This window comes from Acomys minous, assembly GCF_964271855.1.
Source record: "Acomys minous genome assembly, chromosome: 10".
Classification (NCBI taxonomy): Eukaryota; Metazoa; Chordata; class Mammalia; order Rodentia; family Muridae; genus Acomys; species Acomys minous.
The window spans coordinates 62,693,746-62,717,959 of record NC_140491.1 but is presented as its reverse complement, the minus strand read 5'-3'; the positions used below and the strand labels follow the sequence as shown (position 1 = coordinate 62,717,959).

At 54.2% G+C, this 24,214-nt stretch overlaps 1 protein-coding gene and 1 long non-coding RNA gene across 3 annotated transcripts; one reads left to right on the top strand and one right to left on the bottom strand.

The window, feature by feature from the left end:
• The first annotated feature begins 5,790 nt into the window (after positions 1–5,790).
• On the top strand, positions 5,791–7,528 carry LOC311606903. The gene is made up of 3 exons (XR_014782457.1): positions 5,791–5,933; positions 6,570–6,739; positions 7,273–7,528. It is a non-coding gene; the product is annotated as an uncharacterized lncRNA (long non-coding RNA).
• Positions 7,529–16,832: 9,304 nt separating this feature from the next.
• LHX3 (LIM homeobox 3) lies at positions 16,833–24,143 on the bottom strand (the record flags this gene model as incomplete). 2 transcript variants are annotated; one of them, XM_084798939.1, is made up of 6 exons in its annotated part: positions 16,833–17,251; positions 17,822–17,990; positions 18,086–18,237; positions 18,711–18,913; positions 19,624–19,795; positions 23,812–24,143. In XM_084798939.1, 6 exons carry the CDS (start codon positions 23,897–23,899, stop codon positions 16,833–16,835), a joined length of 1,203 nt encoding a protein of 400 aa, XP_084655065.1. The 2 variants fall into 2 exon arrangements, with proteins under 2 accessions (XP_084655065.1, XP_084655064.1); XM_084798938.1 differs by lacking the exon at positions 23,812–24,143 and adding an exon at positions 21,977–22,070.
• Between the last annotated feature and the right edge of the window lie 71 nt (positions 24,144–24,214).

The following is a 24,214-nucleotide window of genomic DNA, read 5'->3' as shown; positions in this document are numbered from 1 at the left end:
CATGGAGAGGCAGGGTCTCAGAAAAGAGCTACTTTGCTGGAGGGGCTGGGGCAGCAGTGCATAAGGAAGTGAGGCTGACACTTAGGAAGCAGGGGTGGGGGGAGTGGGGGGGGGAGTGCACAGCAAGGACACGGTGCTGTGCGGGAGACAGACACCTGCTGCCAGCCCTGAGCCCAGCTGGCTGTGCCGACCCAGCCTGGCACAGTGGCGCACACCTGTAATCCCAGCACTCGGGAGGCAGAGGTGGGGGGTGGGGGGGATCTCTCTGAGTTCAAGGCCAGCCTGGTCTACAAAGTGAATCCAGGACAGCCAAGGCTACACAGAGAAACCCTGTGTGGAAAAACAAAAACAAAGTGCCTGTGCTTGTGGAAGTGGATCCCCCTTCTGAGGAGTCCAGGTGGGCTAGCTCAGGCTGTAGGTGGACAGGAAGAGTCCAGGTGGGCTAGCTCAGGCTGTATGTGGACAGGAAGTACAACTCTGGCCCCCTACAGCTTGAACACAACCCCCCCCCACACACACACCCATGCAGGCCTGGCCTCTTCCTGCTTTGCTCCCTCCCTGAGCTGAGCTAAGTCTGGGATGCAAGATGTGCTTTTGTTTTGTCCCCTTGAGGATAAATGCCAATATCTTGTACGGCAATTAAGTGTCTATCAGCGCCTACCCCCTGCCCACACCAACCCTCCGTAGTGCAGGGTGACCTGGCCCAGCCCCTCACTCCTCCACCCAAAAGAAAATAAATAGTCAGGACTTCTAAGGGGGGGCTGCAGAGGGGCTGCCCAATGCAATCAGCCAAAGAGGCCTGGAGCTTTGCGAGAGATTTGATTAATCAACGTAATGGTTTTGCAACCTGAGTCCAGGAAGCTGGGGTTAAGGCTTTTGTGTCCGGTGCCAGTGTCTAAGCCCCTGCCCATGAAGAACGCCAGCTCCCAGACCCCAGTCAATCCCCTTCACCTGAAACCGGAGCACCAAGGCCCAGCAGTGTTGACTTTGGCTCCTGGCTTCCTCAGACTCCACAAGGCTACCCTGTACAGAGTGATTTGGGCACTTCTCTTGCCGGAGTGGGGGGGGAGGGAGCTGTGTGGGGTGAGGTGGGGGGGGGTGGGAGAGTGCGAGGGGGAGGGTCAGGTGTTAACTAGGGCCATAAATTTTTTTGTCCCCAAATGCAGACCCTTTGGTCACTGACACTGATTTGAAGTTTAAACACAGCTAAGAGCTGTATTTAAACTCTTAAATGATTTTGTGAATTCTCTATCACGGCCCCCCCACACCCCGCCAACCATCAAGGCACCTCCCCGGAAAGGCAGGGAGCTCAGCTCTGACAGGTGTGGGGTTCTCTTGGTCTGAGAGGAAGGTGGTGGAGCCTTACCGGCTCTCAGCACTAACCTGTCGGGAGTACTGACCCCCACAAGTGATCCAGGAGCGAGCCAGCCGGCAGTGAGATCTTAGAGCACTTCCCCAAAGTGCTGCCTGCCAGCCCCCTGGGTGGCCACCTCTTCCTCTGCCAAACGGAGAACAGAGACGCTGGAGGTGCAACTGCAGGGCTGCCCACTCTCTCCCCCGAGTGCCTGTACCTGACCCGTTCTGTCTGTGCCAGGGCAAGGGCATCTCTGGGAAGAAGCTTGGAACTTTTAGACCAAGAGACAAAAAGTCTCCTGGTGGTGAGGGTCTAAAGGGGACCACAGACATACTCGGGGTGCAGAGGACCCAGCTCTTTACAGGAACTGAATGATTCTTCATCTCCCGTCCCTCTCCTCAGAGTAAGTGCGGTTCACATCCAGGGGAGCACTGGCAAGGTGGACAGCCCAGACTGGGGGCCCCTGTGCCTGCTTCCCAGCCACTCGCCTTGGACAAATACAGTGACCTGTGTCAAGCCTGGAGCACCAACCTTTTCGTCGAGAACGATTTAATTTATTGGGAGCTCTAAGCCACAAATCACAGGCTTGGAGATTTATCGCCTCCGGGGGCAGAATGGACCACGGAGAGGGCGCAGACTCCCCAGCTCAACTGGCTCCTTTAATAAAGTTGAAAATGTAAAATATGCCTGCTCCACCCCTGGTGCTGTGGGCAGTGAGTGGGCTGGGTTTATGGGAGGAAGTACAGGACAGAGTCCTCATCTCATTACAGGAGAGCCGTAGTCAGTGGCTCCCAGGCCACTGCCCAGCCTGATTAAAGTGCTGCCTAGAGAGGCCGGTACTGCATGGGGGTGGGGAGGCAGTGGTCCCACACCTCTGGGGCTTTGGAGCCTGGGGCTGCCAGGTAAGAGGTGACACCCCAGAGGCAGGAACCTGCAGCAGGTGCATTTGGAGAAACAGGGCTAAAACCAGCACTGTGGGGCTGGAGAGATGGCTCAGAGGTTAAGAGCACTGCCTGCTCTTCCAGAGGTCCTGAGTTCAATTCCCAGCAACCACATGGTGGCTCACAGCCATCTAAGATGTTATCTGATGCCCTCTTCTGCAGACAAAGCACTCACATACAATAAATAAAACAAATAAATATTTAAACAACAACAACAACAACAACAACACAGCACTGTGGCTTTCTATGGTGGTAGGGAGATTCGGGTTTTATTCAGAGAGCCAACCCAATCCTGTGTGAGGCGCTCCACCCATATTTTGTCCCTTACAGTCCTGGGACCTATTGCTCTTTTCCTTGTCCTGTTGTCCTGGGTGCCTACAGGTCACAAGGTGGAGCCATTCCTAGTCACCAGGGCTGAGCTGGGCCAAGGAAGCCATTAGTGCTGATGGAGAAAGAGGAAGCCAGAAGGGGGGCAGAGGTCTCTGTATGGCAGTGCCGGGTCCACTTCTCGGCCCTGCCTGCATGCTTCCCCTACAGGACCAGGAACAAGCTAGGGAGGCAGTAAGTGGCCTTTTCTAATGTTGGAGCAGAGCTGAGGGCGGGGCCACTGCCTCCAAGCCAGGCTTGATCTTTCATATTGTTTGTATTTTTTGCTGTGAGGTCTTCCCTTTTAGTTCTAGGGGTGACACTGACGGAGTAGTTTGGGCAGAAGCCTGCGTGTAAGCAGTTGGGCCTAGAAGTTCAAAATGGCTTGTGGGTAATGAAGAGAATGGCCTGTCCTGGTGTACAGGACTTGCCTCCTGGTCCTAGCCTGGAGTGCAAAGGTAGACCTAGCTGGCTGGAAATGTTGAATGTGAGGGTGGGGGGCACAGGGGGGGCTGTACGATGGGGAGTAGTCAGAATGGGTCCTGGGTGAAGACTGGAAATTACTCACAAGGTGGACAGCTGCTATGCCTAACCTCTGCTATGGAGTCAGAGCTCAGGGACCCATTTCTCCCAGTTTCCTAAGGAGTCCCAGAGCTGGAAGGATGCTTCTGGCTGCTTCTGCCACTGACGGTGGCTCCCCCTAACCCTGCAGGCCCTGCCAGAATCTGGCCAGCTCTTATTTACCCCTTTGGAGAGGCTGTTCTAGAGCTTGTGTCCTGCAAGGGAGAGTCTGAGTCAGCCCCTCAGGAGATCTGACAGAGTCAGACTCTGGGCCTAGAGTCCTAGACACCCAGATCACCAGGCTCGGCAGCACAGACAGCCAAACCTCTTTAGCTACACGCAGGGAACTGAGTCTCAGAGGTAAGGGCTGTATTCAAAGCTGCAAAGAAGCTGAGGGTCCATAGAAGGCCTTGGCTAACCCCAACTGAAAGATGGGCTCTTGAAGGGCCAAGTGTCCTGAAGAGGTCACCCCGGGCTGACCTCGCCGGTGCACTTTTCCCCCCATTCACCCCACAGCGGGTCCCCTCCATGGGGCGTCAGGCTACTGTGATGGGATGGTCCTGTTTCCATGCTGCCCTCCTGGCAGCGGAAGTCTGCCGCCTTCCGAGACATCATCTCTCACAGCACACTCTTTCAGTGGCCTCCAAGAGAGTGCCTGGTTCCAGAGGCCAAGGGCCCGCCCTTTCCTAAAAGTTTGTCTGAAAAAACAGCTTTGAGGTGTTTCTCTGACGTGGTCAACACTAGTGCCCCCCTCCTAGGGGCAGCATGGTGAGGGTTCAGAGGATTTCCAGTGGGAAAAGGGGGGGCGTGCCTGTGTACATGTAACTGTGTATCCGAATGTCTTTTTGTGTGGTCCTGTGTGTGTAAGCATGTGCTTGGGTGCACACCTAGTATGTGCACATTCTATGTATGTGTATAATTTTAGAGCATTGTGTACACGCACATATTTGTGTGCATGCATATAGCTGGGCGTTCTGTCACCATGTGCACACATAGGATGAGCAAAAACATCTTGAGTGAATATGTGTGTGTACTCACGATGTGTACACACACATCAGCGGTGTGTGTGTAAGGATCTCTGCCGTGGGCTCACACTCCAGGCTCTGCTGTGTCAGGTCTCCTAGGGTTGGAGTCCTGAGACCCTAGAAAGGAGATACATGGGGTGCCCCTGCCATATCACTGGCCCCAGCCCAGCCCAGCTCTCTGAGCCTGCTGACCCCATGTCCAGCTGCATAGTAGAGATGGCCTTCTGGTCCTATGCCCCAGCTAGCATTCACTCCAGCTCTGGGCCCACCCACTTGTCCAGCCCCTACCCCCCACCCAAGCACTCTACTTAATGTCTTTCTCATCAGGAGTTTTAAATTATAAGCCTAAATGAGGTCTATAAATTTAACTTCATAAAATCCCGCGCACATCACTCTCCAACAGAAACAGCTCTCTAAGAAATATTTTCCTTGCGCCCCCCTCCCCCTGTGCAATATAACATTTATTCTAATATTAAAATGGCAGGTGTTCTATAAATCGTGAGTCTTCAGCACTCCTCATTGATTTTTCCCCACAGCCTCCAGCCCTGTGCGTAGAAGCCAAGCGTGAATATCAGTCTATTCAATTGAGATTCATACCCTATTTGGGGGTCAAAGAGCAAGACCTCATGAGCTTGAACTTCTATCAGCCCAATGCTAATCAATATCTGGAGATATATTGGGGGCCATCCGCTCAAACAGATTAAGTGGCTATAAGTACAAGGCAAGGGGCCATTGGTGCCTCCTGAAGGGTTACAGTCTGGGGGCCATTGGCCGAGAGGCAGGAGAAAGGCCACTGAGGCGCTGGGCTCAACCAGGCGTTTCTTCTTTCGCACCTTGCCCGGCTGGAGGTGTGAAAGCCCAAAGAAATGGCCACGGAGGCCTGGGGAGGTGACAGTGCCTGGGAGAGGTGAGGCAGGGGCAGCCTGCCTCTAAGTCGAAAGCTACTCTGGACTCTTAAGCCTGTCCTGGGACTTCCTGGCTGCTTCTATGGCTTCTGTGGCTGCCTGCCTTGGGTGCCTTCTCACTCTGATGTTACCTGGGTTGCTGTCCCTCAGAGGCCTCTTCTGGTGCTGCCGTGGAACCTGCCTCGTTCCGTTTGGACCTCAAGTCCCTTGGGTAACGAGCTCCAGGCTTTCCCTCGCCTCTCACTCCCGCCCTGCTATTAAATCGGGCCATTTCATTCATTCTGCATTTTCTGAACACCTACTCAGTGCAGGCCTGGGCAGGAAGTCTGCAGATGCTAACCCCAGCAGCTCCTGGCAGCCTCTGGGGGAGACCCTGTGCTTAGCAAGGAGCTGCAGCCGCAGTCACCGCAGTCACCGGCAGGGAGCTGCTCTCCCTATGCTGGGGAGGAGTTAAGCTCAGGGACCCACTGCTGCAGCACCTTTGTTCCGGCTGTGCCCTCCCGGTGACTTCCGCCCCTGCCTCCTCACAGATCACAGCTGCCGGCCTCTGACACATAATGCATGTGCTCTGTTAAGTTATCAGGGAGATAAATAATTTGAACTCTGGCTTTTTACCTTTTCCCCCGGTGGGCGGGCCGCCCCAAGCCTACCTCTCCCGGCAGAAGGAATAATTTCATTAGGAGCATCGCGCAGCTGGCAGAGGCAAACCCCATGAAGCTTCGCTTGGAAATTCTTTATGGAGATGAGAGATAGGAATATGAAAATTTAAGCCAGGGCGGATGTAATTTAACTCTGCATTATTCATTGGGGACACAAATCCTTTGTAATATTGTCGGATTTGGGAGGCCAGAACAGGGTCACTGGGCCTTGGGGTGGCCAAGGGGCTTATACCCCACCCCTGTTATGAAGGTTATGAAGAGGTGATGGACGTTTGGGGGGTCTGCTGGGCCATGGGGTGCAGCAACAGACCGCGCCCGGGCTATGGGGCTGCACAGCTGCAGGGGATGAGGGAAGGCATCAGGTTTTAGGAAGAGAGGGACTTGTAGGCTTGCTTTTCCCTTTTGCTGGCTCTCGGAGAACACGGTAGGGACCTGCATGTCCCACCCCACTGTCAGCCAGTCTGGCCAATTCTATTATTCTGGAAATGTAAAGGCTGCAGTAAGAAAGGGCCACAACCTTGGCAACTTAAAGCTCGGTGTACTTCAGCCCAGACTCAGGTGGGACACGCCCGCTCCTTTCTTGGCTCAGAGGGAGAGTCAGCCCAGGCTCTGCTCTACTCTGTGAAGCCTGGGTCATGTACTAGGCCACCTCTGGCTCTGGCTCCTGTGCCACCTTGAGTGGTGGGGATAACCTGAGACCACCAACTTGGGCTTGTCTGTCGACTTTCTGAGTCTAACAGCTCTATTACGGCTTTGAGCGGAAGAACCCAGATGGCTAAACAGGCAGCATTTCATCCGTGGGCTTGGAGGCGCCGCTTGTAATCCTAGGACTTGGGAGGCTCAGGCATGAGGACCAGAGAAATTCAAACCTGGCCCAGCTTGAGGATAGCCTGAGCTACAAGAGGCCTTGCCTAAAACAGGGGTAGAGGTGAGCGTTTAATTTCTTTTCCTTTTTCCTTTTGGTTTTTCCGAGGCAGGGTTTCTCTGTGTAGCCTTGGCTATCCTGGACTTGCTTTGTAGACCAGGTGGGCCTCGAACTCACAGCGATTCACCTGGCTCTGCCTCCCGAGTGCTGGGATTAAAGGCATGTGCCCCCACGCCCGGCTGGTAAGCATTTAATTTCAAGTATCAGAAACATTAAAAGATTATTTTCTCCTCAGGAGTCAGAGGCAGGTAGATGTCTGTGAGGTCGAGGCCAGCCTGGTCTACAGAGTGAGTTCCAGGACAGCCAAGGCTACACAGAGAAACCCTGTCTCAAAAAACCAAACCAAACCAAACCAACCAAGAAACAAATGCTTTTCTCTTTTATATGAAAAATCCATAGTCAGGTTCCTATGAATTAGATTGTCTGCTCTAGGGCACTCGGCGTACAATGGTAAGGAACCTTGGTAATGCAATATTAGCATTTAATATTAGCTAATTAATAGTAATGCTTAATATTTGTGTATTCTCTTGAGACAGGGTTTCATCATATTACCAGAGGTTGGTTTCAGACTTGCTGTGGAACCAAGGATGGCCTTAAATTTCTGATGTTCCTGCTTCTGTCTCCCAAATGCTGGGATTATAGACACAGCCTGCGTGCCTGGCTGGACTTCTACACAACAGAGAAAAGGCTCACTCTCCTGGATCGCACGCAGCCCTTACGCCTCTACTGCAGCCTGGCGAGCGTGGTGTTTCTCGTTCATCTTGTGTTGTTACCGAATTTGCACCCATCACTTCATTAAATGCATTAGTGGTAAGAGCAAAGCATGCAAGGAATAAGTAGTTGGCTCAGCGATTAAGAACATTTAATGCTCTTCCAGAGGACCTAAGTTCGATTCCCAGCACCCACACCAGGTGGCTCACAAACACCTGTAATTTCATTTTCAGATGTTCCAGTGGCCTCTGTCTCTGCAGGTACACACACACACACACACACACACACACACACACACACACACACAAATTTAGTAAAAAATAAATCTTAAAATAAAATATGAGGGAGCTGGAGAGATGGCTCCGTGGTTAAGAGCACTGGCTGCTCTTCCAAAGGTCCTGAGTTCAATTCCCAGCAACCACATGGTGGCTCACAACCATCTATAATGTGATATGATGCCCTCTTCTGGCCTGCAAGTGTACATGCACATTCATACAATAAATAAATAAATAAATAAATAAATAAATAAATAAAACCAAACATGATGATTTTTTTAACCACCACGCCCAGCTCCATGATGATTCTTTGAACCTCGGAACTCTCAGTCTGAACATGTGGCTCTGAAAGTCATCATGGAGTGTTCCAAAGATACCAGACTCAAAATTGTACCAGCTGAGCCATATTTCTGTCCTCTCACCCTCTGGGGGATTATGCTGCTTTATCCAAGGTCACATCTGGTTCTAAGAAATGCACTGTCCCCCTGAGTGTGGCAGATAACCAACAGGGTAGCCTCCCACGTATGCCTAAATTACAGGAAGGATAGCCAAGTCCCCTGAAGTCTCAGCCCTGTCACCTGGACTCCTTGTCATAGGGTCTCTAGAGAGGGTCTGTTTAAAGAAGATTTGTTTATTTTATGTATGTGAGAGCTCTGCCTGCACATACACCTGAAGGCCAGAAGAGGGCATCAGATCACATTATAGATGGTTGCGAGCCACCATGTGGTTGCTGGGAATTGAACTCAGGACCTCTGGAGGAGCAGTCAGTGCTCTTAACTTCTGAGTCATCTCTCCAGCCCCACCCCCACTTTTTATTTGGACAAATGCAAGAACTGCAGAGACTTGGCACGAATCGGGCAATGCACAAACTGCTCGCCACTTCCCTTCTTAGTCCCTCACACTACTGCTTGCAGCCCTGGAGCAGGAGGCCTTGGAAGCCACCCACTGCCACCCCAAGAAAGGTCATTGCTCAAACAGCTCTTACCTTCCTGCAGACTTCCTGAAGCCTGAAGAGTCCCCCCCCCCCAGGTGGCCTCAGACCTGGGATCCCAGGGTGGCCCCAATTCTCCCATCTATTGCTATTCAGGCAGTCGCAAAGCGGCAAAGCCAGAGGCTGCCTGACAGCTCTGGGGAGTCATCGAGGACAAGTAAACTGCTCATATTGACGATTTCTTAAAGAAGCAGTTTTCTTTTTTGTGATTGTTTTTGTTTGTTTTTTGAGACAGGGTCTGTCTGTACAATCCTGGCTGTCCCGGAACTTGCTATGTAGATCAGGCTAGCCTTATACTCATAGAAACTGGCCTGTCTCTGTCTCCTGAGAACTAGACTTAAAGGCAGGTACCACTATTCCCAGCTAGGAAACAAATTTCAAGGCAGAATTTTTAGATTTAACCTTCCCAAATGCAGAACGAACACACACACACACACACACACACACACACACACACACACATATACACACACACACATACACACACACACACACACACATACACACACATACACACACACATACACACACACATACACACACACACATATACACACACACACATACACACACACACACACACACACACACACACACACGTGTGTGTGCAGAGAGTACAAGAATTAAGCGCACAGGTGGATCAAGGCCTTCTATTTTCCAAATTCTCCAGAGAGAATACCAGCTCCAGGGGTCCACAAACTCTGAGCCCCACCTCCTCCTTTCTGCCCTTGGGATTTGATTTTTTTCTTTTTATTTTTTCTTTCTTTTTTTGTTTTTCGAGACAGGGTTTCTCTGTGTAGCCTTGACTGTCCTGGACTATTTTTATTTTTTCAAGACAGGGTTTTTCCGTGTTAGCCTTGGCTGTCCTGGACTCACTCTGTAGACCAGGCTGGCCTCGAACTCACAGAGATCTGCCTGCCTCTGCCTCCCAAGTGCTGGGAATAAAGGCGTGCGCCACCGCCACCCGGCTCCCTATTCCCACTTTTAAATGCCTGGTGGTGTCTAGATTCCATGACCCTGCCAGCCACGCCATCATCTGGGGCGAGAGTAGAAGATCCCAGACGCCAGCATCACACCCTCTAACAGATGCCAGCATCACACCCTCTAACAGACGCCAGCATCACACCCTCTAACAGACGCCAGCATCACACTCCCTGACAACCTGGCCACTGAGTGGCCTAACTCCTTTCTGGAAATTCAACTAATGTCCCCCGAAGAACATTAATTCTGTTCTGACCCAATCCAGAAGCAGCCAAGGCCTGAAGTAGGTGAGAAAGCCCATAAAGCTCCCTGCCAATGTGTGACACCTCAGAGAAGCCTGCTGGCCTTTGTTCCACACACACACACACCCGCCATCCTCCATTTTAACTAATGGGACACTTAGTTTAATGAGGAGAGTTTGCATAAGAGAAACCTGCTAATTAAATTTTAAACCTTGTCATTCATAGGATTAGTTAGAGGTCTGAACCAAGCACTGGGGGTGGAGAGGGGGGGGAGAGGAGGAGAGATTGCTAGCCCTCCCCAGAGAAGCTAGGTCGGGTCCCACTCTGTTCCTACCGGACTCACGGCGTGGGGGGGGGGGGGGAAGGGGGCACCATGGATCTTGGGTGCAATCTTCTGGAGAACAGGCTGAAACAGGGATCTTCTGTAAAAGTCCCCACATCTCCAGGCTACAGGTGAGAAACAGGCTGACCACGTCCTCCACCCTAGATGCTCAGATTCAGCAACAGGAGCTGCCCTGCCCCCTGCCCCCCCCTCCTCCAAAGAGATTGGCCTCATGGTTTTGTGGGTCCAAGAAGCACATTCAGAGCAGGTGGCCACCAAACCCATTGCTCCAGACGGTGGAAGCTACCCTCCCCTCCCAGGAGCAGTGTTCTCGAAGCAAAGGGAGAAACAGGGTGGGAGCAGGTGAACATCACAGAACCTAACCTTTTTGAGGTCAGACAAGGCAGTGACCAGGATAGGCCAGCCAGGGGACAGTACCAGGAGGCAGGACAGAGCCACTAGGAAGGGTGCTCCAAAGTGAAGGCAAGCCTGTAGGAACTTCAAGCTTCTTGTGTGAGTAGAGTATATATCCTTTATGCTAATGGCTTAGAGACCAGGCCCAGGCTGGGGCCAGGCAGACTGTGGGGAGAGTCACTGAAATGGAAAAAACAAGCCCACTGTCTACTGTCATAGGCTTTATATATAAAAATAATGATAGATACAAGGTACCAGATATTATGTTATACGGAGTTTATTAAATGGGCATGGGGGGAGAAGGGAAAGGGGGAGGGGTACCCCAGAAAGAGACAGAGACAGGAAGAGTGAGAAGAAGAGAGGAGGAAGAGAGAGGGAGGGGAATAGAGAGAGAAGAGGGAGTAGAAAGGAAGAGTAAGAGGAAGGAGAGAGAGAGAGAGAGAGAGAGAGAGAGAGAGAGAGAGAGAGAGGAATAGAGAGGGCCACATGGATGGTTTGTCCTTTCATATGGCCCTGGGCAGGGCCACGCCCCCATGGCAGGTAAGCAATGACATCATAGATAGGCAGACTGAAGCAGAATCCTAACAATAGGGACCAGGTCCACCCTCGGGAGAGGCTAGGGCAGACTCAACAGATCACAGTCCACTCAGTTTGCGCGGGCTCCTGTGGCAGGCGGCCATTCAGCAGTTAGATGCTGTGAAGTGAATGCTGAGCACCCTCCCCTTGTTCTGGGCTCCGTGTTCCATCACCCAGAACAGAGCCCCGCCCCTTAGCCTTCTCTCCCCATCCCAAAGTCTACTTGCATAAGCTCTGTTGGCCACTCCTTGTGGTCATGTGATCAGAGTCAAGTGTCTTTTTCCTCTTCCTGTGTGGACCCCAATGTACACTGTCCCCTCTGTGCAACTGAAAACGTACCCTCAAGTAACGAGGGTTTTCAGTTCTTCAGGGTGTGAACCTTAGCGTGGATTAGATGAAAATGATTTGTTTTTCAGGAACTTCTGTACCGATTTCCCCAATGGCAGCACCATTTTTATTTCCTAACAGTCAAGCACAGGGGCCCCTTTTCCCACATTCGTGTTGGTTTTATTGTTTGTTTGTTTTTGTGGTGCTGGGGATTGGACCTTGGGGTTGAGCCTAAGGAAAGAGTGCTAAAGGCAGGAGTCTGGGCTGCTGTCCTGCTGTGGTCTGATTGGCATTTTCCTGATGAGGCCAAAGAGGCTCAAAGTGGGGCCAGCCCAGTTGAGAGCCAAATCTCACTAAAAGTGAGCTGAGGTAGAGGTAATAAACTCCTATCCAGAATCCTCCATGAACTCCTCCCTCCCTGTTCCAGGATTTCCCCGTCACACATCCGCCCCCAACCCGACCCTGGGGAAAACCTGTCCCAAGGCCACACCCTGCAGCTAATACAGAGTGGCTTGAGGAGGTACCAGCATCCGGTTTCTGCCTGTGCCTCTTGTCCTATGGGACCTGTAGGCAACCCCTGGGCAGCCCACCCTGCATCCAGTACTCCACCCACGCCCACCTCTCTTGCCCCAGCCAGCCTGCTTCAGCTCTGAAGATGCCTGGGTCATACAGCCTTGCAGAAATGCCTGGCGCATCTCACACACACACACACACACACACACACACACACACACACACACACAGAATGTAAAGAGAATTCACGCTCAAGGACTCTGGCTGGGTGGAGTCTGTCAGGGCAACTCAACTTCCCCTGCCCCCCCTCACCACCCCCCTGCCCCCGCAGGCTACAGAACTTGGACTTTTCCAGGCGTGATCCTGGACTCTACTCATCTGCCCCAGATATGGCAGCTGCTTCCTGGTGTCACACCTCCTTTGGAAAGGCCAAGGGGGGGACCCATTGGTCAAGGTGGAATATTTTTATGGTAAAAAATGAGCCGTAGTTGCAGCTGCCTCAGGAGGGTGGGGCACCATCACCTGAGGTCGCCCAGGCAGATGGATGAAAACTCCACTTATGAAGTCACTGCTCCCCTATTAATTAGGGGGGAGGGGGCCCTCCCGTGCTGCGGCAGACCTCACCAGTGGCCAAAAGCTTGTCAACATTTTCCACGGAGAATGAAAATGTAAATAGCTTTCAGATCATTCAATGTCACCAAGGTATAGGAGAAGGTGGCCATACTGGTGTCATTTATCTCGCTGTGGATTTAAAGAGCTTTTTTCTATTAAATTTCCTAAAATTAATGTTTTATGTTGCTCAGAGTAATTTGAACAATTATGGGCTTAAAGAATTGATCATTACAGCCCCTGGGATTCAGCACTCCAGACTGGAACCTTTGAAACCCCTCTGATTTATCGAGGAGGCTACTCCACAGGGCCAAAGCCTGGGGCTGGACTCTTCCTCGTGCACTCCCCTCATGCATGGGGGCTGATCCCGTGGCAGATGGTGGGGAGGGGAAAAGGGGAGGAGTGTGTCCCCAGGTGCTCTAGATTGAAGGGGTCCTAAGTCATAAGAGCCGGAGTATGAATTTTCCATATAAGAGGGGGAAAAAAGGGTTTTGTTTTTAAAAATGTGTTTGTTGGTTGAAACTGAATGCCCCACCCCCACCCCCTCTTAGGCAAGGCCTTATGCTATCTCAAACAGAGCTGGGTTAGAACTCTGATCCTCCTGCCTCTGCCTTCCAAGTAGGACTACAAGCAGTGCCACCAAACCTGTAGGTAAAATTATTGCTATTATTATTATTATTATTATTATTATTATTATTATTATTATTATTATTAACTATCATCACCATTTGGGTTCTTCCGTTAAAGATACTGTATAGTTGCTAGACTCAAAACTTAACAAGTCCAAGTGGGTGATCTCAGACCAGCCCCCCACCATTCCTCTGAGTTCCCAGCCAAGGCCCATGGGACTCCTCTGCTGGCTGATGAGCAGATGGGCACAGGGCTGACCCACGCCATCCCTGGGCAGGAGCGTCCCTGCGATCAATCATGAGATCCGTTCGAAACCACCGGCAGGGATGTAGGACCCTGCACACTCTCTTCTCGGTCCCTCAGTCTAGTTCCTGACTGTAGTTTTTCCTCCCGAAGGTTATTCTAACCCCCTGGAGTCTGAGGCTCCTCAGGGACAGGCCCCCGGGGAGATGAAGCAGAGGATCCTGAATTTCAGATAAATGCGGCACACGCTGTACCACCCACCGGAAATTCCTGCAGATCTGTGCTGCCCAGAATCATGGGGGCGGGGCTTCACCTTTCCCCGACCGGACCGGAAGACAGCTGGTAACCCAAGTTAACCTCACCACCTCAGGTCTGGAACCTCCCTAGACACCTGCTGGGCTGACAGGGTGAGCCGGGACTTCGTAGCACAGCGCAGCGCGGACTGAGTCTGCACTCAAATGGCTGCAGTTTGAGGAGAATGGGGAGGGGAGCCTGGCTGCCGTGCAGGCGCTTGCCTCCAGGCCTTTGGGGGACTGTTCTGATAGGGTTGCTCAGACAGGGAAACTGAGGCCAGCAAGGTTACTCAAATGAACACACTCAGGATCTGCATAGGTGGGCTCTACCTCAGTTGCTTGCCCTCAGCAACTCCCCCAAGCCTACTTCATCGGTACTGAAGTTATCGACTGGGCCAGCTGGAGAGAGAGAGCCAGCGGGGCTTAGCAGACGGGAGGAGGGCCCCCGAGGGGACGCTTAGCACTTCATTAACCTGTCAACGCCTAAAAGGTCCCAAGTGGTCTAGGGGGAAGGGCTGTAGGCTAGCCAGGTAGGCGGGGCTTGAGGATCTGAATTAAGAACAGCCACACGCGGACCTCTCCTCTCCCCAAAGCCTGAATCCGACCTGGGCTTTGAGCTGCTGTCTCTTCAGTGCCCATCATCCTAAGAGAGAAGCCAAATCTATCTCTTCCACCCCGTTTCTCGGCCCTTTGCACACACTCCCCCGCCCCCATCCCCTGGCCTCAGGCCAGCACTGTCCCTCTGCCTTGCCCTGTAGATCCTGCCTCCCTCCTAGGACACCTATAATTCCTTAAAAGCCCTTTCGAGCCTAGTATGCACACACTTTTAATCCCGGCCGTCGGGAGGCAGAGGCAGGCGGATCTCTGAGTTTGAGGCCAGCCTGGTCTACAGAGCGAGTTGCAGGACAGCCAGGAAACCCTGTCTCGGGGCCTGGACAGACGGGACCGCTTTCCCACCGGTTCTACTAAGTGGCATGGAGACTCTCTCGAGTCCCAGGCAGTTCAGACTAGAGCTGCCGGGCTGGGGAGTGGAGCTGCTCAGGGTTCCTTCCTTCAACACAGCGCATCCCCACCAGGATAACCCCTTCCCGCTCTGGGGCCTCAGTTTCCGTGTGGGCAACAGCCTGTTTATCAGAAGGGCCTGGAAACAGAGTTTGGGAAGCCAGTACTGAGAGTTCCCAGCCCTGGCTCACTACAGTCTGGGAAGGCTCTGGGAAAAGGCTAGCCCTCCAACATTCCTTGTGGCTCTTTTGGCCCAACTCTATCAGGCCACTCCCCCTCCCTCATCGCCCCACTCTCTTCCTGGGCCAAGGCTGTTGTCTCCTTAGTGAGAAAGATGGGTGTTGGAGACACCCAGTAATGACAGCTGGTCATTCAGCAGATAGCCCTTCCAGAGACCCAAGGCTCCAGGGAGACCAGGAGTGGAGGAGCAGATCCCTTGGTTCCAAGCAGCTCCCCTGGGCCACACCATCAGTTTTCTGTACTGGTGAAAGGCAAGCTCAGCCCTCATACCAGCAACCAACCTTGCCTCCTCCTTGGGGAATCAAGGACACTGTCCAGACTCCCAATCTACTCCAGGGAAACCCCTAGGAGAGGTCAGCACCCCATCCCTGCCTAAGACTGGAATGTGCCTGTTCCTAGCCCGCCCCGGTGGGTGTCTGCTGAACACAGCCTGGCAGGCTGGTGAACCTGCCTTGACCCTTACTTTAGGTATCTCTTTCAAGGGCTCTGTTGTTTCTGTTCATGGTTCACAGAAGTCAAGTCGCTGGCCCTAGGTTACACGGGGCAGTTTGGACCAGCTGGAATCCTCCTTACAGCTGCTGTGTTGGGTGGCTTCTTGAACATCTTCACCAGCCCCCCCCCCAAGCCCTGGATGGTAGAGACACTAGTCCCTGCACTCCTCAAGCCCTCCTATGCCTATTTCAGGGGCTCAATGGTTTGGACAAAAACCAAGGGAGAACAGAGGCCAAATTCATGACAGGGGGCAGTCTCAGCAAACCATAGCCTCTCAGGCACCCCTGCACTCAGGCCTTGGAAACATCTACCCCAGCTGAAAACGCAGGCCTTCCTTCTTACACTGAAACTGACAAATTTATTGAAGTCTTGGAAAGAGCGGATCACCAGGGAATAAATAAAAGTCACGCGACGGTTACAGAACCAACAGGTAGCCAAGAACCTGGTTTTCAGGAATGATTTTTGACTTACACATAGCCAAGCTTTGTGTCTGAGACAGATTCAATTGGGAGGATCCCCAGCCCAGCATCCCCCCCCTCCAGTTGGGGAGACCTCCCTGGTCTGGCTGGCAGAATCGTCCTACCCGCTGCACAGGGCCACAGTCTGTTTGGCAATGGTGTCTGTCTGTGGTGCACAGCTCCGCTCTGCACCTGAGAAAGGCTGTGCCTTGGGAGAAGGAGTACTGTTCTCACGGTTAAAGATTACACCTTGAAGAAGGGGCTCTGGAAAGCGTCACTTCTCAAAGCATTCCAGAACAGAAAGATCTGGAGAGCAGGGAGGGAGAGCCGGCAGTGGGGAGAAGAAGAAGTCGGCTTCCAGGCTCTGTCTGTGACCAGGGAGGACATAAGCTCCATCCGAAGCAAGGAAGCAAGTTGTTACTATTGTTTTATGCCAGGACATCAGGACCTGGCCTCCTGCCCTGTCTGAAATTAGCAGCAAGGGCTGTGGTCCATCAAAGGAGAGAAATGCTTACAAAACATGGTCAAGAGTCACTGGCCTCTGGACAACCACCAGAAAGGTCACCCTTGTGTCCAAGGAAGGCCTATGGAGCACCTCAGCCCCAGGGAGGAGCCAGGGAGCCTGGAAATGGGGCAATCCCTACTCTCCCACCTGGGAATCCTGTCCTTCCCTCAGAGCTCCTTGGAATGGACACCGTGGGGTGGGGCTAGCCACCCACCCAGAGGCAGCAGTGTCAAGACCCCTGAGTTAGAGCCAGGGGAACTAGGGGGCCTCCGTCAGAACTGAGCATGGTCTACCTCATCCAGCCAGGAGGCAGGGCTAGCAGGGAAGTCTGGGTAACCACCGCTGCTCTCTGTGGACAGGTCAGAGCTGGGTCCATTTCCAGCCAACACCCTCATGGGTGGGGGTCCACCTGGGGGACCGGAAGGGACAAGGCCCAGGTTGGTGTCTGGGTATACCAAGCTGGAGAGGAGAGGCTGGGGGCCAGGAAGGTTCTGGGGGGCTGCAGGGGATGGGGGGATGCCGTAGGGGCTGCCTGGCCGCAGCTCTCTGTACTGCTCTGGACCTGCCAAGGCTCCGTGCTCCAGTGCGAAGCTGCTCAGGCCTCCCACAGGCCGGCCCAAGGCAGGGGTGGGCTCTCCGAGGCTGCTGTACAAGCCGTTTGCAGGCCCTATGTCAGCCATGGAAGGCTCATCTACAACAGAAAATAGAGCTAGGGTGAGCAGCTCACCCCTCATCTGAGGTTCCTGTGATGTCCTACCCTGACTGAGTCGGGGAGAGAAGCTTACTTACAGAAACGCATGGGTCAGCAACAGTCTCTCAGAACTTAGGAGAGGTTTCTGCCCTACCTCAACCCCTCTATGCAGAGCCGGCTCTGCAGCACCCTCCAAGGAAGGCTTTGATCTCAGATCAGAGAGGCTTGCTACCCAAGCCAGAGCCCAGGATGGGGCAACCTTGGGAGGGACTCTTTTCATCGACAAGGATATTTAGGGCCCTAGAGGCTGTGGTAGTAATCCACAATTCAGCCCCAAACCGAAGTGGTCTTAGGGATGTGAGCAGTGTTCCATGTATAGAAAATAAAGAGTTGCATCCCGAAGTTTCTTCTCTGCCTAGCTCCAAGAAATTTTGTATTAGAATTCCAGCTGGTTACCTCCTCGAGAACAGTTGAGGATGGGATCCTGAGAGCCAACGTAGATGCCCGCACCCCCGGAAGGCAGCCTGAGAGTTCTAGCCCACAGCGAGTTAACCCGGGAGGCGTACTTACCAGTGAAGGAGACCTCGGCGTCGCTGTCCTGTCCCTCCTGGATGCTGTCCTTATCGGACTTTGAGCTGCCGCGGGAGCGCTTCATATTGCGAAAATACTGTCCCCAGCGCTGCCGGCCTGCGTCTTTCTTCAGTCTCTTTTCCTTGGCCCGGCGGTTCTGGAACCACACCTGGGGGGTAGGGATGGTGAGTGGCGCCCCCGGCTTCCCTTGGAACGCGGGGCCCTTCTGACCCATGGGCCAGGGGGACGCGGCCAAGCGCTGACCTGCACCACGCGCATGTCCAGGCCGGTCTCAGAGGAGAGCTGCTCGCGCACGTGGCGCGCCGGCTTGGGCGACGTGTTGTACGCGCTCTTCAGAGTCTCCAGCTGCTTGGCGGTGATGGTTGTGCGCGGCCGCTTGGCTGTGGCCTCGGCTTCTGTGCGGGACAAACAGTGAGACGGCCAGCCCGCTCCGGCTGCGCCAGCCTGTACCCTGCGTTTCACCCCCAAGATCCCCCTCGTTGCTCTCCGAATGGCCACGAATGGCTCCCAAGCAGAGGCCGCCGGTGGTGGCCCCACTCACTTCACGGAACGCGGAGCGCTGACAGATGCGCTCTGTATTAGGAATTCGCCGTGGCGCGCAGCGAAGCCAGATATGGTCCTCTCTCCCTTATGCTAAGATATGTGAATCCGGTCTTCATGGTCAAGGATGTTGGGCTGCTAATTCTCCCAAAGCGGGCAAGCTCCTGCTCCCGCCGACTCGACTGCTACTGTAGGCTCCCGGAGCAGCCTGCCCAGTGCCTGGGGCTTCAGGTCGCCCTTCCTCCCACCACCGAACTAATTCCCGTCCTCGGCCTCCAGAACTGAGCGTTTCCCTCGTCGGCCCGGGGGGCCATCCCCGCCCACTGACCTCGCTGCTTGGCTGTTTCGTAGTCTGCCTTGCACACCAGCCGGCTGTCTTCCATGAGGTAGAACTCGTCCCCTGTGGCCAGCTGCCGCTTGCAAACCACGCAGGCGAAGCAATGCAGGTGGTACACGAAGTCCTGGGCGCGGCGCACCACCTGCGTGGGCGGGATGCCCAGCTGGCATGCGGCGCACTTGGTCCCGAAGCGCCTGCGGGATGCACGGGGTGCGGATCAGAAGAGCGGCTCCTTCGCCCAGAGCGGGTCGCAAAGCAGCGAGCTCCCAGCGACTGAGGCGCGGTCAGGAAGACTCCATCAGCCCTGCCCCGCAGCCTGGGCAGAGCCACAGTACCTTGGGTTGCGGAGTCTGCTCCTTGCTGTTGGGAAAGCTGATCTAGAGGGCCACGGTCTTACCTGGGTCAGTTCCCTCCGCTCCGAGAAGCCCGACCTTCCCAGTCCCCAGATAGTTTAAGGAACAAAAACACATCTTAAGAAGGAGTACGTCTCACACAATTCTGCAGATTTGGTTTAATCGGTTTTGTTGTTGTTTTAAACCTAACAACTGCTTTCATGATTTAAAAACAAACTACTCTAAAAAGTAATGCTGGGACTGGAGATTCGGCGGGTCTGGGTGGTTAAGAACACTGGCTGTTCTTCCACACGGTCTGAGGTTTGCTTCTAGCACGCACATGGCAGCTCACAAGTATCTGCAATTTCAGTTGCAGGGGATCCGATGCCCTCTTCAATCTTCTGAGGGCACCAGGCATGCACGTTGTGAATAATACGCACATGTAGCCACTTACATATACACATGAAATTAAAAAACGGATTTTTAAAATGTCATGGGGAACTCCATCCCAAGCTTGGCCAGAACCCCCGGAATGCCCTGTCTGGGTATGGACCATCCAACAGCCAGCTTACTTGAAGAAGTCCTCTTTGCAGTAGACACTCTCCCCTCGGCTGAAACATCGCTCCGCCAGAGGTATGTGGCAGTCACTGCACTTGAGACACTTGCTGTGCCAATGTCGGTCCAGAGCCTTAAGGATGAAGCGGTCCAAGATGTGCTGATCACAGCCTGCACACATCGGGATCTCTGTGGACACAAGAGTAATGCAGGTTATGAAACTGCAAAAGATGGGTGATGGCCCTTTCATCAGCGGAAGCCGGTCTTGGGGGGCCTGCAGACCCCCAGGCTCCCCAGTGAGTCAGGGTCCCCTCAGTCTCAGTCAAGGGAAACAGAAATAGGTCTAGAACATTGTCTGCAACAGGAAGGTGACCAGGCTGTCCCGCAAAGCTGAATAACTGCTCTACAAGGTGTTCCCAGTGCCAGACAGGGCATGTCCATGTAGAATGAAAACCCCACCCCTGGGGCTATCTGGAAAGCTGGGACAGAAAAAAAAAAAAAAAAAAAAAGGAAACATTTCCTTACTAGCAAGGGCAAAAGGCCACACATGGAACGTCACTGTCTTTGTGATTTTGATCAGCGAAGCATCTTGGCCTCACTCTGCAGAGTTCCAGCGAGTGAGGCTGTCCAGCTCTGGCCCTTGCCTGCAGCATCTAAAGTATAAACAGATGCTGGCCTCACCTTGAGTGGCTGCAGGTGCTTAGGAGTACACTGGCTATGTTTTTTGTTTTGTTTTGTTTTGTTTTGTTTTAATGGTGGGTCTGTTGCTCTCTTGCTCAGGCTTGAGCTAGATTGCACAGTAGGTGGCTTCGCTTCTCCACAGCATGAGTTCCTCAAACACCTATATTGTCACTAGTTCTGATCCCCAACCCCTGCACCCCAGAGCCTGCTGGCCTCAGGGAAACTGGGAGGGAGAAATCTAAATGTGCCTTTCGAGAGCCAGGAAGCACTAAGGGGCTCTTCTTCGTGCTTATGGGATGAAGATTCCATGATAATTTAGGAAAGGTTTCTAGAAAAAAGGGGGAGAATCATGTCCAGGACACAGGACCCACTCATGCTGTCACACCCACACCAGTGTCTTTACAGCTTGGACTACAGGCAGCTAGCTCCAGCCTGGCCTCCAGGTGGTAGAAGGAATTAGAAAAGGACAAAATCTGCCCTCCCTCCCTCCCTCCCTCCGGTACTGGCCACAAGCCTGCAATGGGTGCTATCCCGCATTGAGCAAAACCGCATCTCCGAGTGTGGACATGGAGACAGAGAGCCTCTGTAGGTGTACCAGATCACCACCATAGAAGCAGGGCAGCAAGGATACCCAGTAAGGGGGCGGCTGGACAGGCCATGCACGGAAGATTCAGCACCCAGGCACGGACAGCGCCTGGGCCAAGAAGCCCAGGGGCCCGTTTCCTACAAAAGCCGTCGCCACTGTCAAGCCTCCCAGTGAATCCACCCTCGACCTCCGCTTGCTTACGTTGCATGGTGAGTCCAGTCTCGGTACAGTTTCCTACACAGAGCTGGAGGGCCCTGTGGAGCCTCGGGAGCCACCAGCGCTCTAGCAAGCCTCCCGCAGCTCCGGAACCTAGTTTACCAAGCCTTTCTCCCTTCCCTTTCTCATCCTCCCCTCCCATCTCTTCCTCCCAGCCCCTGCGGTCAACCCCTCCCATAAACCAGAGAAAATAAATAAATAAACAAGTAAGTCACATCCGACGCCCCCTCCACCCGCGACCCCGAGTCTGGATAGAATCTATTCCCTCCTGCTCCGACCTTCTGCCAGCCTAACAGCCTCTTTCCCCATCCTGGAACCATCCCATCAGCCTGGAAATCCGGAGAGTGCTCGTATTTCCCAGAACCGAAGCTCTCTCTGCAAAGAGACTGGTACTTCCAAGGAACGGGGGGGGGGGGGGGGGGCAGAGAAGCCCCTCTTTCCTCCTGTAAACGGATCTTGGCCACCAGCCTAGTGGTAAGCTGGGGGATATAGTCCCCAAGACTCAAATTAGGAGAGCTGTGTGGTTCGGCACGACCCGGCCCTGATCCCTCTGAAAGCTGTGGAGACTCTCCTTCTCCCTGAGGCCAGGGTCTTGAAACAGCTTTCACATGCTCCCTCCGCCTCAAGGGCCTCAGCCAGCACTGATCTGCCAAGGGTCCCCTAAACCGTTCCCGAATCACCGAGGGCTCCTTAGCTCGAACACCAAATGCCAGGGCAACACAGCCCCAAGGGGCCCACACACTTTGGAGGTTGAGGAGCCTTTGCCTAGCCGTGCCAGAGCCCCTCAGACACACCCTTGCCCAGATACCCGGTCTTCGCGCACAGGCCAGAAAAAAGCCCGAGGACACCTGGGCCTGTCCGGTGCAGCCGCTCCGTCGGGCACCCACCTCGGCGCAGGTCTGCCCTCCGCGCCAGCAGCGCCAGCAGCAGGTCACCGCTCGCCGATTCCCGAGACGGGTCCAGCTCCCCACGAGCCTCCATGGGGCCGGGTGCCCAGTGCCGCTGCCCTCCGACCCTGAACTTTCCCTGAGTCCGGCGAGGCCACCGTTGCAGACTCGGAGCTGGCGTCGGAGCGACTCGTGTCGCTGCTGGGCGCTGTGCCCACGGGAGGCCTCTGGGCGCCAAGCTTCGGGCCCGCGGAGGGCGGAGCGGCGGGGGGCGGGGCGCGGGGCGGGGCTGGGCCGGGGGTCGCAAAAACGCTCCCAAGGCCACTGGAGGCCACTGGAGGCTTGGTGCGCTTTTGAGCCGAACCGAGGAGCCCAGAAGCCGTCTGGCTTGTATTTCTCGAGGATGGAGACAGCTCGGTAACCCACTCAACGCTTCCCACAGATGCTCGCCCCTGCCCTGAAGCAAGTTCACTAAGGCTCCCGGAAGGCTGAGGTCCTAAGGGAAGTGGCCAGGGGGGAAGCGCATTCTCTTTGCTCATGGTTAGTTTCTGAGCGAGCTGGTAAGCTTTGGGACCACACCGCAGAAGGCCAACCTGGTAACCACCGAGGGAATGCGGCTTCAAGGAAGCCACAGTAGTGCTGCAAGGAACTCGACTTGAGGCGCCCCCCACCCCAACTTCCGGACCCCACCTCTGGAGCTGCCTACTGGAGCCAGTGCAGAGAGAGGGAACAATTCTTAGGACCTCAGGCTTGGTGTCCTCTGCGGGAATGCACAGGGCAAGACTCTAGGTCAGAAAAGGGTTGAGGTTGTGGAAGCCCCGGGACTTATCTTCACTTCTGCACCCCAACTCCTTAGAACGATCTCTGCACCTGGACTTCCACAGCTCACCCCCATCGAACAGGTGAGCCCACCCAGAACCCATCCTATCCTTGCATGCATCCTCACTGAGGGAGGGCTCACGGGCTCTGCCAGGAGACAGCACCAGGCCTGTGCCGGCTGCCATTGGTAGGAATGTAGAGCCATTCCTAGAGCCTTGGCAACTGTCAGGGACACCCGGGAAATGTGTGAGGAATCAGCAGGTTGCTGCCACTGTTCTGGTCCCTGTACTCAGCCCGCTCTACCTCTGTTCCTTGGACTGGGAACTCTCGCAGCCCAGATGGAAAGGATGAGTGAAAGAGCACAGCCCCTGCCCCACTTGCTCCCAGCACACCTGCTGTCTCGGAAAGAGCCCTGTGCCCTCATCCATCTCTTCATGTTGCCCGGTACTTGTTCCTCTGACAAGAAGGTCAGAGAACACCAGCTTGGAGTGAAATGGGTGCTGGGTGAGCTGGGATGAGAAGCCATTCGCTGAGTGTCAGCTGCTACAGAAGCGGTGGGGCGGGGGTTGGGGGTGGGTGGGGTTGGGTCATGTGTGGCTAGACTAGGGAAGGGGCGGCCCCACAGTGCTGGGCATCTGGCTTGCCACCAACAATGCCTCCATTATTTTCCAACGTCCGGGGCAATGAAATGGCCCTTGGGGGATCAGAGTTCAGGCGGGAGACTTGGCCTGGAGACCCCAGCTGCAAGTCCTAGCAGTCTGGAAGCTGTGGGGCATTCTCTCTAGGGTCCTTTATGTCCCTGAGTCTTCCCTTTTTAACATCCTCTCAGGCCAGCCCCAGGCTTTCCGGGTCACTGTTGAACCTGTAGCCTCCCTGTCTTCCCTGCCTGCGATCACCTTGTACTTTCTTTCTCTGCAGCCAATCCTGTGCTACTGCCTCCTAGCCATCCCTCCGCATTCTGCCTCTTCTCTTCTTCCTGCCTGGTATGAAGGTCTCTGGGTTGCAATGGCTCTTACCTGGAGTCCCGCTAAAGGTACAGAGGGCAGCAGCTGCTGGGCCACCGGGCCGCTCTCGGTCGCAATCGAGTTCCGCTTCTAGCAGCATAGCAGTCACCAACGCAGTAGTCCCTGGAGTGCCGGATCTCTTCCAGGCCTCGGCCCACTCATTGGGCCAGCGCTGTCCGCGGTGCTGAAGGAGGCACTCGCGTGCTGGGGCCCTTCACCAGCCTGCCCCGCCCCTCCTCTGTCCCCGCCCTTGGCCCCTTCCAGGCCTGGGCAGGCGGAGTCAGACTGGCGTCACTCCAGCGCTGGGTTTGACTCCTCTTTGATGTGTGGTAGCCCTTTCTCAGGACCTCCTTTAACCTGCCACAGGGGTATAGCGGCTCCAACTTGCTCTGCCCTGGCCTCTGGGTCTTGGCTA